The 14,580-nt window shown below is 40.0% G+C and overlaps 2 protein-coding genes across 2 annotated transcripts; both read left to right on the top strand.

The window, feature by feature from the left end:
- The first annotated feature begins 2,495 nt into the window (after nt 1-2,495).
- LOC108995691 lies at nt 2,496-3,570 on the top strand. Its single transcript, XM_018971306.2, has 2 exons — nt 2,496-2,770; nt 2,973-3,570. The coding sequence occupies exons 1-2, from the start codon at nt 2,496-2,498 to the stop codon at nt 3,568-3,570; spliced, it is 873 nt and encodes a 290-aa protein (XP_018826851.2).
- Nucleotides 3,571-7,412: 3,842 nt separating this feature from the next.
- Nucleotides 7,413-9,808, top strand: LOC108995680 (L-type lectin-domain containing receptor kinase IX.1-like). The gene has a single exon (XM_018971291.2). It carries the CDS (start codon nt 7,564-7,566, stop codon nt 9,667-9,669), a length of 2,106 nt encoding a protein of 701 aa, XP_018826836.1. The 5' UTR covers nt 7,413-7,563; the 3' UTR covers nt 9,670-9,808.
- The last annotated feature ends 4,772 nt before the right edge of the window (nt 9,809-14,580 follow it).

Raw genomic sequence — 14,580 nt, 5'->3', positions numbered from 1 at the left:
GCCGAGACTGCTATCACTTGGAATGGAGAGTATGGCAGCTTTAACTTCTTGGATCGAATGAAGCTTTAGAAAACCAGAGTTATCAGCATCCGAAAGCCTTGAAGAAAATTGAGTTGGCTTCCCCTTGTTCTAGCCATGATTGTTTTGCTTGTTGGGCTAACCTGGTTTCTTCCTGGCTCATCCAAGTATCTAGTTCCATTTTTGTCCCATGAAAATCAAGCTTCATGTCTTCCGTGAAATCTTCTTGTAACTTAGCTTCTAGCAAAATGGCCTTCTCTTCAAGTCATTTGATGTGATCTATAGTCCACCCAAACACTTCTTTGTTCCACACACAGAGGTTTCCTTTAAAGGTTTTTAATTTTGAGGCTAGCTGAACCATACCATGCCCATGAGCTTCCTTGTCCCAAGCCGAGCACACATAGTCCCCAAAAGAAGGATGGCTAGTCCACATTTGTTGGAATTTGAAAAGGGGAAAGCCATATTTTGTTGAGCATTGTACAATGGCTACAACCAAAGGGGAGTGATCGGAGGTTGTTCTAGGAAGATAAAGAAGGGATACCATTTGAAAAGCCAAGTTCCATGAGGAGTTGACCAATTATCTATCTAGCTATGCCTAACTCCGAGCAGTTCCAAGGTGGCCATTACACCATGAAAGCTTATTCCCTTCACTATTCACCTCCGATAGCCCCGCATCATCAATAAAGTTATTGAAATCCTCCATTGTTGTCACTGACTTGGGTCTTCCACCTCTGCGTTCACCATCCCTACGAATAATATTAAAGTCACTCAGCACAATCCATGGGGCTGAAATACGATTAATTCCAAGCAAATCTGACCACACCTCCTACGTTCTCCATATAGGCATTTAGCGTAAACACTAGTAATGAGCACTTGCTGAGATCCCACCTTACAAGAATGGAAATGGACTGTTTATTCACACCTACCAGCGAAACATTTATCCCTTTATCCCAAAGCAACCAGAGCTTTCCACCACTCACTTCATTGGAAACACATCCCTCCAAGCATAGCCAATTTTGTAGTCTAACCACATGGATGTCAACGCTGAAAGGTTTGGCTATTGCCACTATGCTTGGCTTAAATTTCCTAACCAGTTTAAAAAGTCTTCTCTTAGAGGTACCGAGACCTCTTAAATTCTAGTAGATGATTGGATTCATCATAAATTCATTCTAAGAGGCTTGCTTTTGGCCCTGGAAGAGCTTCGAACTTTAGACCCCACTTCCCTCACAGTATCAGGACGATCATCATCAGCATCCGAGAGGATTTTTTTTTGTCTTTGTACGTGCTTTGGGACCGTTTCCATCTCTAGCTTTTATTGGGACCCTAAGTCTTCAGGAGCTAAAGCCTCATGCTCATAAGACATTACCATCAAACCAATCTCAGCCATAAGTACTTCCTTTGTTCTCTCTATCATTCTCTCTTCACGAGTCACATAACTATTAATTTGAGGAGCATCTAAATGTTCCTCCACAATGGCCTCTATGTTATACTCTTCCTGCACCTCCCGAAACACTCTAACATCATTCTGTATCTCTCATTCCTCCACTCGCACAACATTTTCATTTCTAGCAACTTCTCATTTCATCAACGTTAAACTCTGATGGTTACTTTCCCTCAAAACACAAATACTCTCCACCTTTACATTAAATACAGGCATAGGAATTACCTGTGGTTCTTCCACAATTTGTGTTGCCTTCACCTCCAGGTTTTTCGGAACCCATTGCTACTTTGGTTTTCCCCCTTCAGCATTTTTCTTACAAGTGGAGACATTATGGCCCTGCATTTGACAATTGCAGCAATAGGCAGGTAGCGTTTCATAAGAAATTTCTTGGAAGCGACTTCCTTCTTTTCTTGGTACTCCAATCCAGAAACCTTTAATATGAACAGAGGTTGCATTCATCTCAACACACACAAGCGCACCATCCATTCTGGTAGCACAGCGTGTAGCATTATCTCACCTAATGAACCGACCTATCGTTAGATTTCGTAGGAAAGCTTCATGATAATAGTTTGGTGGCAAACTCGGAAGAACAATCTAGACTAGAACCAAAGATGGTTCGTGCTCCTCATTGAACAGGGTAGACCATTGAAACACACGGTAAAGGACACCCTCCACATCACAAGTTTCACGAGAGAAAGCCTTGAAGAAATTCTTTGCATTTGAAAACCTAAGGAACACATTCCGTGGTTTCCGCATGCTAGAGACCACGGGTTGGGATTGAAGGCTCCAATGGTTCCGAACAAAAGCTCGTATGACATCCAACGATGGCCTTTGGTGAAGGAACTTCAACACAAGAGAGTATCTAAATGGCAAAGCAGAGCTGAGTATTTCTTCCTTGGAGAAACTGACATACATTTCTCCCTCCAGGACCTTAGGCAGCCTCAAAGGAACATCAACTTCTGGGAAAGGCGTTGGCATCTGACAGACCATATCCACGAATGATCATGGCCGGGCAGGCCGGGCCAGATTGCCCAAGATGGCCCGGCGGCAGCCATCAGTGACGTTTATCCTAGGCAGAAGCATCTTTGAGAACATAAGCCTCACTCAGGAGATGATCCATAGTATCAATAAACCAGCTCGAGGTGGAAATGTGGTGTTAAAATTAGATATGGCTAAGGCATACGATAGTGTTGGTTGGAATTTGTTACATCACGTTTTATCTGCTTTTGGTTGTTTTGAACATATATGTCATCTTCAAACAATGTATTTCTTCGCCATGATTCTTAGTGGTAATGAGTGGAACTCCAAAAGGTTTCTTCCAAAGAGGTTGGGGCTTACGTCAAGGGGATCATTTTCCCCGTACCTCTTTATCGTGATGGAAGAAGTCTTTTCCAGGCTCTTAAAAAAAGAATTCGAGGAGAAAAAAAATAACGCCTTTCCACCACCCGCGCGATGCACCGCTTATCTCCCACCTTTTGTATGCAAATGATATTGTGCTCTTTGTAAATGGTAGCAAAGCATCAGTAAGAGCCATTGCTAGAACGTTGGAGATATATGAAACATGGTTTGGCCAGAAGGTGAATAAAGACAAGTCCTCTATCATATTTTCAAAGCATATCACGGCTGCTAGAAAAAGATCCCTGCTTCGTATTACCGGTTTCTATGAGGAAACCCTTCCTTTTAAATATGTGGGTGTTCCAATTATTTGTGGAAGACTAAAATTGGTTCACTTGGATGAAGTAGTTGGAAAGATTCAGGAGAGGATTGATGGTTGGAAGGCAAGACTCCTCTCCAACGGGGCGAGACTTCTTCTTATTAAGCATGTCCTTGGCAGCATTCCTATCCATTTACTCTCCATTTTGCAAGTGCCAAAATCGGTTATAGTATCTCTTAATAGATGCTTTGGAAATTTCTTTTGGGGGATGAAGGAAGGCAAACCAAAGAAACATTGGAGAGCTTGGGATGGGAGGTGTAAACCCGTGCAAGAAGGTGAAGCTGGGATTCGTAACATTGCTGAAACTCAGAAAGAACTACACATGAAATTCGCTTGGAAGATTCTAACGGAGAATTCCCAATGGTCAAGGTTCTTCAAAGCAAAATATGTGAAGTAAAACCATATATCTCTGGTGAATCAAACAAAAGGCACAAAATTTTGGAAAATGGTTATTAAAAGCATGTCAGGTATCATTGAACATTCAAAATGGAAAGTAAAAAATGGGGAGTTGTCCTTCTGGAATGATAAGTGGTTGAGCGAGGATGCACTTGGGAAGCTTCTACCTATTAACGGCTCCCATAGGCTTCAAGTGAAGGAATGTTTCTTGGAGTCGGGTTGTGATTTAGACATGCTTAACAGTCTAGTGGGGTCGGTAAAAGCAGAGGAAATAACAAATCTGTTCAGTAAAAGAAAGGAAGGGGAGGACATTTTGGTGTGGACTATCAAGGAGGATGGGAAATTCTCCACCCGAAGTGCTTTTGAGTGTATTCGTGTTAAAACCTCAAAACAAACATGGGCTGCCTGGATATGGCATGCAAGTCTACCAAACAATATTGTGACAACCATGTGGAAGGCTATGAACAATGCTCTAAGTGTGGATGACAAAATTCGGAAAGTTGGAATCCCAGTGGTATCGCGGTGCAACTATTTCGCTCAAAGGGCATATGAGGATCAAAGCCATGTGCTTGCGACAGGAGAAGTAGCTCAACTCATTTGGTCGAGATGTGTGGCGTTCGTAGGAATGAATCATGTACCAACTAGGAGCTGGCGGGACACAGTCAAAGCTTGGTTTACCAAGGCAACAAAATCGTCAACAATGGGGCAGCTTATTGGTATAATCCCTTCCATTTGAACATGGAAACTCTGGACCAAGCGTTGCAAAGTGCGGATGGAAGATGTGGCGGAATCAGCTGAGGATATTTGGCGTAGCTTGAATTATTGGATTGCCAAAGTTGCAGGAAAGCTTAAGTCCAAAAAACCTTTGACAAGTCGTGATGTACATGTGCTTGAAGACATGAAAATCCCCTATAATCTGATAACAAGGAAGCTTGCTTAGGTAGTTAGATGGCTGAGACCGCAACATGGTTGGTTTAAACTAAATGTAGACGGGAGCTCCCGAGGGAATCCAGGACAATCGGGGGCTGGTGGTGTGATTCGAAATGATCAAGGAAAATTGGTGATGGTCTTTTCGGAGTCTCTGGGTCAAGGCACAAGCCATTATGCAGAATGCTTGGCACTCCTTCATGGGGTATGCTTTCTAAAGAACTTATGCATCACAAGGGTTGAAATAGAAATGGACTCGTTGGTTGTAGTAAACTAGCTAAAATCTTCCTCTTGTGGAGTTTGGTATCTTGAGGAGTATTGGGATGAGATTCAAGCTACTCTTCGACAGATTCAAGTTACTTTCCGACATATTTTCAGACAAGGTAATGCACCTGTAGATTTTCTTGCTCAAATAGGATCCAAAGGCTCCTCATACAGATGGACGTCTTATAGGAACATACCGCATCTTCTCAAAGGATTGTTGCATACTTTGGGACTTCCCTATATTAGACAAATTGGTTAGATAGGATGTTGTTTCTTTCTTTTATGTTATGTTTATCTTGAATGTTGTAATCATGTTTTTCCCTCCACCAAAAAGTGAGGTTTATCAATAAATTTTTAGAGATGCCGCCCTCGTTTATATATATTAAAAAAAAAAAATTGATGCCACTACTAGTACTCTAAAACAAGTAAAAGAGCTCACTTTTTCCCATTCAAAACCTTTTTTTTTCTCCCTTCTCTCTAGAAAATCAAAAGTCCCAACCTATTTTCCTTTTAAGGGAAGGCCTCCTCCTTCCTCTCATATTCCTCCAAGGTATTTTTTCTTTTCTTTATATTTTTTTCTACCAGGCTAAAAAATGATTGATCTACTATCCTTCGATCATCTGAAGACTACACACGCTATACTTGAGGCATTCTACGTACATGCATTATAATCTAAAAAAGAGCCCAGAACTCATTACAAGAAAACTGTTTAAATGTGCCCAGTTATTTCTTATGAAAATTACTATTTCATATGAAAATGAGTATATTTTCATTGTAAATAATTCGTCACAAATATTTATTTTTCTTGTAGTGATATATATGTATACTTCATCTATCATCGGATCAATGCATGAGGCTCATGTGCTGCCCACATAACGTGTAAGCTCTACACGCAATTTCAGTAGATTTCTAGTCTCAAGTCTTCAAAATGCACACCATCACAGTACTCCATTAATCCTGCCTCATGTGCCGGTATGGTATAGTTGCTGATCTTCTTTAGGTGTTGTTGAGGATCAAGTTTTTTGGGTTCTAGTTATCTAATAATGTTCATACTTTCTCCCAATGAAAACATATATAGAAGTAGTGAAAGTGAAGAACCCAAAAAGATGCACCATAACATACGATTGCAGTATCGTTTTACTCAATGGGGCTTCAAACCAAAATTGATTGATCTACTCGTTGGATCAAAACAAACAAGTCGATCATGTCGAAGCCATCAAACATGGGCACAAACGTATGGTTCATTGCACATTTGTCTTTAAGGCTCCATTTGGTTGACAAATTCAGTGGAGATCAATTTAGTTTAGTCAAATTTTAAGCTGAGTTCAACATCCAAACACACAACTCTTAAATTATTAAACTAATCTCAACTCAAAACCTCTTTACACGTGAGATTCACAATATTTTTCAATTTAACACTTCTTTACATTCGGAATCCACAATTTTTTTCAACTTCTTATAAATACATCTAAATTTATCTTAACATCCAAACATATTTAAACTCATCTTAAATGGATTCTATAAAATTCACTCTATCATCTCAATTCACTACTATTTATAAAGAACTCAACTCACACTAATCTCTTGTACGTCCCTCTCTTTGAGCATTAAAGTCAATGTAATAAAATTCTTGTACGGAACACCTCACCACTTATTCTTGTATCTCTAATTTAATTTCAATGTATACTTGAATATTAAAACAAATTATGAATTAAAAGATAACCCAAACTAAAAATATTTACTACTGTAGTGGTGATATCTCTCTGCAATCAGGCCGTGAACTATGAACTCAGTTCTAGAATTTATAATTTAGACGTTAAAAGAATAAAGCTTCGGATTAAGCTACAAAATTGTTATACACCCACCACGAAAATAATTAATTATAAATATAAACTCAACTAGCAATAGCATGGCCAGGGTCAACAACGACTTCCGCTGGAAAACACCTACGCAAGCAAATATTGAACATTTCTATGGTGCCGCCCTTGAAAAAGTCAAGACTTTTTAAGTTTTTTACGAGCTAAAGGAGTCTTCTGGGGAAGGTTAAAAGGACTTCCAGTTCCACTTCTTTACACATTCAAATTACAGACGTTTGGAATATCTCAAACCCTGCCTCCTTCCAAGCTCCGATCATGGTTGGCTTCAACTTCATGAAAATCAAACATTTCCTGTTTCCAAATCCCCCCGTCCTCTGTTATCTCTTAATGCTCGCCAATCTCTTCTCACTTGTATTCCCTTATACAAGTACCACATCCTTCAACTTTTAATATAATACGTTAAATTATAAAATTATTTTTAAAATAAAATAAATTTAATATATTATATAAATTTATATAAATTTATAAATTTATTTTTATATAATTTCTTAAAGAAATTATATGGACAGGTGTTCTCTTGCCATAATAATTCATCGCAATATTCAACGAAGTTGGTAATTAATAAAGCCGCGACGTATCGATTACCAGTCAATAAACGTCGTTTGATCAAACAACAACGTGTCAGCTTAAAAGCCATATTTCTCTTGGAAAAGACAGGATGCTTACCACGATCATCTCCTCGAATGACACACGTCATGTGGGGATATAAGTCTCTTTCTCGTTTACAGGCGCGTTTTGGAAAGAATAGGACTTTATATGTATCCAAGAAGAAATTTCAGATCAAAAGACGATCTTTTAGTCAAAGTTCGACTTCAATCGAGAGAGAAATTTTGACAAAAATTTGTTAACAAAATGATAATTAGCTAGCTAGCCTACATGAAATTTGATGATCGATCATCATCGAGCTGTCTTTCTCAACCGCAACCATGTTTTTCCTTTTCCACCCAACAAAGCTCCTCCTTCGGTACTTGATGATCATAACCATTTTCATCTTCCTCGCAATCCCCTGTGCAGCTCAGATATCATTCAACTACACCGATTTCAGTAAAACTGACAATAGATCAACTTTAAGAGTTTCAGGAAACGCTACTTTCTTAGGTTTAGTCATTCAGCTCACGCCAAATGCAGTGGATAACTGGGGTCGAGCCACGTATTCGCAACCGATGCATCTTTGGGATAAAGAGTCAGGAAAACTAGCCGACTTCAACACCAGCTTCTCCTTTATCATCTATTCGGAAGGCAGTGACAACTATTCAGATGGGCTCACTTTCTTCCTCGCAAGCCGCGATCTTCCTCCACCTTCTCCAACAGATGGCCTTGGCATTGGCCTTGCGAGCCGTGACCAAGTGAGCGACCCAAATTTCTTGGCTGCATATAAATTCGTTGCAGTGGAGTTTGATACTTTTCGGAATAGAAGATGGGATCCGGTTGAGCCTGTTCGTGAACATGTTGGTATCAATGTCAACAATTTAACTTCTCAGAACTCTACGCCATGGTATAGTGTCATTAAAGAGAATAGAACATATAGTGCTAGTATTAGCTATCGTTCTAGTACGCAGAATTTGAGTGTCACCTTCACTGGATTCAACAATATTGTCAATGGCACCGTGCCAGTTCAACAGCACCTTTCTTCTATGGTTGCTTTGGAAGATCAGTTACCAGAATGGGTTGAATTTGGCTTCTCTTCCTCAACAGGTTTCTCTACCGAGTTGCATGTTCTTTGCTCGTGGTCCTTCGAATCGACGCCACCTTTTTTCATTCGGAAATCTACAGAACCTAACAAGAAAGGAGACGACAGCAAGAAAAAATTGGTGGGGGGGCTGAGCGTCGGTGCATTTGTTTTAATTGGTTGTGTAGGATTGGTTTGGCTTAAGAATAGGAAGAAGCGAGCTAGAGGGGGAGAAGAGGATTTAGGCTTTGAGTTTTCTATGGACGATGAATTTGAACAAGGTACGGGGCCAAAGAAATTTTCCTACAAAGAACTCGTTCGTGCGACTAATGATTTTGCAGAGGAAAATAAGCTTGGAGAAGGAGGGTTCGGTGGGGTTTATAAAGGATTTTTAAGAGACTTGAATTCCTATGTTGCTGTGAAAAGGGTGTCAAGGGGATCCAAACAGGGGATAAAGGAATATGCGTCTGAGGTGAAGATCATTAGTCGACTGAGACATAGGAATTTGGTGCAACTAATTGGTTGGTGCCACGAGAAGAAAGATCTCCTACTCATTTACGAATTTATGTCAAATGGTAGCTTAGATTCGCATCTTTTCAAACGCAAGAGCTTGTTGACATGGGCAACGAGGTACAACATTTCTCGAGGCTTGGCTTCCGCATTGCTGTACTTGCACGGAGAATGGGAACAATGCGTTTTGCACAGGGACATTAAGGCAAGCAACATCATGTTAGATTCAAGTTTCAATGCGAAGCTCGGAGATTTCGGCTTGGCTAGGCTGGTGGAGCATGCAAAAGGAGCACAAACCACGGCATTGGCTGGGACCATGGGCTATATGGCACCAGAATGTTTTATCTCGGGAAGGGCTAGCAAGGAGTCAGATATATACAGTTTTGGGATTGTGGCTCTGGAGATAGCCTGTGGACGAAAACAAATTGAAACCAAGGTCACGGAAGAAGAAATTATGTTGGTAGAGTGGGTTTGGGAGCTTTATGGAAAGGGAAAGCTTCTTGATGCAGCCGACCCCAGATTATGTGGAGATTTTGATCGGCAGGAAATGGAACGTTTGATGATTGTTGGGCTTTGGTGTGCTCATCCAGATCACACTGTCAGACCTTCAATTAGGAAAGCCATTCATGTGCTTGATTTTGAAGCTTCACTTCCCATTCTAGCACCAAAGATGCCAGTGCCAACCTATCTTGATCCTCCATTTGGGCCATCATCTGCATCTTCTGCTACCGCTTCTGACCAAGTCCAGCTCTCTCAGTCTACGAGCCATAGTATTTACACAGGTTCCTCACAATTCAATACATCTTCTACAGCATCTTCTTCATCTACCATACTTTTATACTCTGACAATTAACACCATGTAAAATAATATAGGGTGGAGCACAGACACTTGATGATGTGCATGATATACTGATTGTTTTAGGTTTTTAATGTATTAGTGATTGCTGTAATTTGTTATCCTTTCAAGTTAATATATAGTTTATATTTTGTCAGTTGTCATATAGACTTTCTCAAACATTAACGAAAAAGCATTATCATACCCTGACAAAGTCCTCTGCCTAACTTGACAGAGACAGTGACAATTAAACTTCTTCTTGTGTTTGTTCTGGCAACAAACAAAAGCGAATCTTCACAAGATAAAAAAAAATAATCATAACAGTTCTGTATTCAACACAATTATAAGTATGGCAAAATATATCTCCCCGAATAAATTTATTCATCCATTGCTGGTTCTTCCCAAACTGGAGATTTGGTCTTACAATTTTAATCACTCCACCCCGGAGAGATGCTGCCTCTTTCCATGTCATACAGCCACCAACCATCAATTGCGTTATTGGTGACATGAAATATAGACAATTGCTCTGGCATCCCACTTTGCTTGCAGAGACGGACACACAGAAATTCTCCCCCATAAATAATGTTTGATCGCCTAGGCTCTGCATCTTAATCCATGAGAGTCTGAGAAGATTGAGCCGAAATACCTCAACAGCATCTACAACCTGAACCGACTTTTTAGATATGAGAAAAATCAGTAAAATCTCCCCGTCTGACTCGAGCAAATATTCTCTAAAATGCCTCGATGAAACAGTAGGGACTGCCCTTCTTGTACCCAAAGCAGTGATTTGGAGAAGAGAATCAACGACTTCTATCACTGCAAGTGTTCCCTGCAAACTCATAGCATAGAATTTGCCTCTAAACCCAATGGCATTAGTAAATTGCATGTAATATTGCTGTTGTGATTCGTTTGAAGCTGTTTGTGGATTGATAAGGGTGCAGTCTTGTTTTATCCATTCATGCTCTACTCCTCTCATTCCTCTAGTTATGAGCCTTTGGAACACGAAAGCTGGATGACTAGTGCCCGTTAAAACCAACAGTACCATGCAATCTTTGTTACAAGCTGGATCTGAAGGCGACGATGAGGTGGTTAGGGCGGCGCAACTAAATCGAATTGTTACATCCCATGGTGGGAGACAATAAGTTGATATCTTTGTAGGCTTTGCTGGATCCCAGAGAAAGTAGGCTGAAGGCGTTTCTCCTTTACCCAACATTACACCATCAGAGCACCCGAGATAGGATTCCCATTGATGCAGGGGCGATATCCTCAACCAGGAGGCAGGCTTGCCCCGACACCATTCGGGAACTGAATGGTGACGGACGTAATTATTAGGGTACTTATCCTCATGATTTCATTCTTGATCATCACTGTTTCTATCTTTAGTGTCGGAGAGTTGAAGCCATGGCAGCTTTGTATCTGGGTTGCATTTTCTAGTTGCCGCCCTCCAGGACTTGGTCACTCTGCCAAAGTTGATGTTTTGCTCTAGAGCTGACTGCCTTGCCATCCGTTCAGTGAGTTGGTGTGGAAGATCAACAGTATAATACGAACGACTATCCTTGGCTTCTTTGTTAGCTGGAAATTGCTGCTTCTTCTTCTTTACAGCCATTTTCTCCACCTACACACGTCCTTGTGTTTGTGTTGGACAGTTGGAGAGAGCTAGCTTCTGTTTTTGGGAATATTGGAGCTAGCTCAGAGTAATTAAAGTACTATGTCACCGTAGGAAATTTGATCCCTCTCCAAACTCAAGGCAATTTGAGAGCAAGTATTGAGAAATGAATTGTAATTTAATCATCTCACTTTAAAGCTATTGAAAGAAGTGGGTATAACAATGAACTGCGAATGCAGTGCTGGCAACAAAAAATGGTTGGAGTAGAGGAAGTTGTGAGGAACCATTCAGCGAAGTGAAAGGCATGCAACGAAAATCATAAACACCCAATTTCAGATATATGGATCAACAATTAATATACACCAATATACCTTGCTACTCAAATTCACAAATAATTGTAACCATCAAGAGAATAGAGTTAACAATAAATTTATAGTGTGTATCTTTTTTAATAACTTAAATTCATGGTATGACTATCTAGCAAGATTCTTGAAATGCATATGGTGATATGGAACTTTAGGTATGATTCATGAGACGACCACAGGGATAGTCCACTCACTCTTGTCAGATTTGTACATATAATAGAAGCTATGTAAATTTAAATAGATAAGTTCGAAGCTGGAGAGTTTCTTTGTTTTCCTCCAATCCAGCAATTGGGCATTTACGCCCTGTTTGGATACGAAGAAAACGACACAATGAGAAAAGAAAATAGAGACAACTTTCCTCGATTAAGCCATATACCATTATCCCCTGTTTCGAAGATGTAGATTGCCCAGTAACTACACAACAAATAAATAAACAAACGTAAGATTCATTTTTTCATTTTTCACCTTTTTCACATTTAACAAGCACATTTCATGTATAGAAGGAAAAATCTACCAATCACAAAAAACAGTATGCTTGATTGAAGCTCAAGTATTTGGTGATTGGGAAGGGAAGTTTCACCAACAAAGGATGCCATTAAAGCTTCTGCAGTAACCGATCTCCAAAGCTTGGAGGGTTCTACTTAATAGCCGATCATAGCCCCCTTTTCAATTGTTTTACTCCATAGTTGTTTGCTTTGTGGAAGTTTACAGTTTTGTTGGGGGAACAGAGGCACCTAACATGATATTAATGGTCCCTCAATAAATAATTTATGTCCCTCAATAAAGGTGCATTGGAAGGTCTTTCCTTGAATCTGTGCAAGCTAAACTCGAAGATTGCAGCAAGGGTCTCAAGAAGTGGAGTAAGCACATGGATAGGGAGAGAACAAAAGCTATTAAAGACAAAACTGTATTCTTAGCAAAGTTGCAGGTAAATGAGTCACAAAGCTCTTTGGTTGCCCAGAAACAATTGCGGAAGGATATTGATGTTTTGTTGGATCAAGAAGACATCAAATGGAAGCAAAGAGCAGAGAGACATTGGCTGGAAAAGGGTGACAGAAATACAAAATTTTATCATGCTTGTGTCAATCAGCCAAGGAAGAAAAATTGCATAAAAAGAATAATGAATGGTGATGGTGTGGTGCTTACAGATCTAGAAGACATTATGCACGGTTTCAGGCAGCATTTCTCACAGGTATTTCTCTCCACTAATCCCTCTAGAGAATGTATAAATCAGTGTTTAGATGGAGTAAACTCAAGAATTTCTGAAACTATGAGGAGTGATCTGGAAAGGGACTTCACTAGTGAGGAAGTATTAGTTGCTTTGAAACAAATGTCTCATTTTAAAGCTCCCGGACCAGATGGCTTTAGTATTGGGTTTTTCTTAGATCATTGGGGGATAGTTGGCATGGAAGTTACTCAAGCTGTTTTGGATTTCTTGAAAAATGGGGAAATGCCTACAGGTTTAAATCACACCATTATTGCTTTGGTTCCTAAGGTAAACTCCCCTTCCTCTATGAATGAATTTAGACCTATTAGCTTATGCAATGTATTGTATAAGCTAATATCCAAAGTTTTGGCAAATCGAATGAAAAAAGGTGTTGGCTGGGGTAGTTTCTTGGAACCAAAGTGCATTTATTCCTAGAAGGCTTATCACAGACAATGTTATGATGGCATACATTCTGGAGTCAATGTTATGGGCAGCATGGCGATTAAACTTGATATGTCCAAAGCTTGGGTGGAGTGGGATTTTCTGGAGTCAATCATGATGAGGTTGGGTTTTGGTGGACAATGGACCAAATTGATTATGCTTTGTGTTAAAACAGTAACATATTCTGTTAAAGTAAATGGTGTTCTAGGCCAGACTATTGTTCCTTCAAGAGGGCTAGACAAGGTGATACATTGCCACCTTATTTGTTTCTTCTTTGTGCCGAGGGACTTAGTTCCCTCTTCCAAAAAGCTGAGAGAAGTGGAACTATTCGTGGTGTATTTGCCTCAAGGGGTGGGATGTCCATTAACCACCTGTTATTTGCAGACGATTGTGTCATCTTTTGTAGGGCAAAGCAAGAAGAATGGTGTTCTATTGAGCAGATTTTATGCTTGTATGAATGTGCTTCTGGTTAGACAATGAACAAGCAAAAAACTTCTATTATTTTCAGTCCTAACACAAATTTGGAAGAAAATGAGCTGATTGTTGATTCTACCAATGGAGTGATGTGGGGAGACAATGATAGCCCTCTAAGGAAATGGAACTCCAACTTTTCTGATTTTAAGCTGTTGTGGGAAGAACTTTACAGTAGAGTGGAGGTGTTAATTTTAGATCAGGTTGCTGCAATATTTTACAAGATATAGATTAGAAGGAACCATTTTGTTTTTGAAAATGTGTTTAAGGGTCCAGCTGCTCTACTCAGATCTGCACTATCTGACATAGAGGTTTTTCATGACCTGCATCAATGCTCAATACCCATTGCTGATAGGCTGCCTCAACAGGTTTCTGTCATTAGTTGGAATCCCCCAACTGAGCCTTTTCGCAAACTAAACTTTGATGCTGCTTATGATGTTGAAGGCAGTCTTATGGGCATTGGGATTGTGGTAAGAAACTTTAGAGGGGAAGCTGAGATTGTGGTGTCTGCTTCAAGGTCCTATGTTTGTTCTGCATTCACAACAGAGTGCTATGCTCTCATGAGGGGCATTCAACTGTGCCAAGAATTGAATTTGCATAAGGTGCTTTTCGAGGGTGATGCTAAGCAAGTTTTTAATGAGGTCAAAGGAAGCAATTCAGATCTATCTTGGAAGGGCCAATTGATTGATGATATACAAGTCCTAATGTCTGCTAAAGTTGGGTGGGATATATGCTTTGTTAGAAGAGATGGTAATAAGGCTGCACATATGGTTGCAAAACTAGGCTTACATTCAGAAAGTGAGTGTGTGGATTGAGGATGGCCTCAAGAGGTTATGTCT

The sequence above is a fragment of the Juglans regia genome, chromosome 16 (genome assembly GCF_001411555.2).
Source record: "Juglans regia cultivar Chandler chromosome 16, Walnut 2.0, whole genome shotgun sequence".
Taxonomy (NCBI): domain Eukaryota; kingdom Viridiplantae; phylum Streptophyta; class Magnoliopsida; order Fagales; family Juglandaceae; genus Juglans; species Juglans regia.
This window is presented reverse-complemented; position numbering and strand designations above follow the sequence as displayed.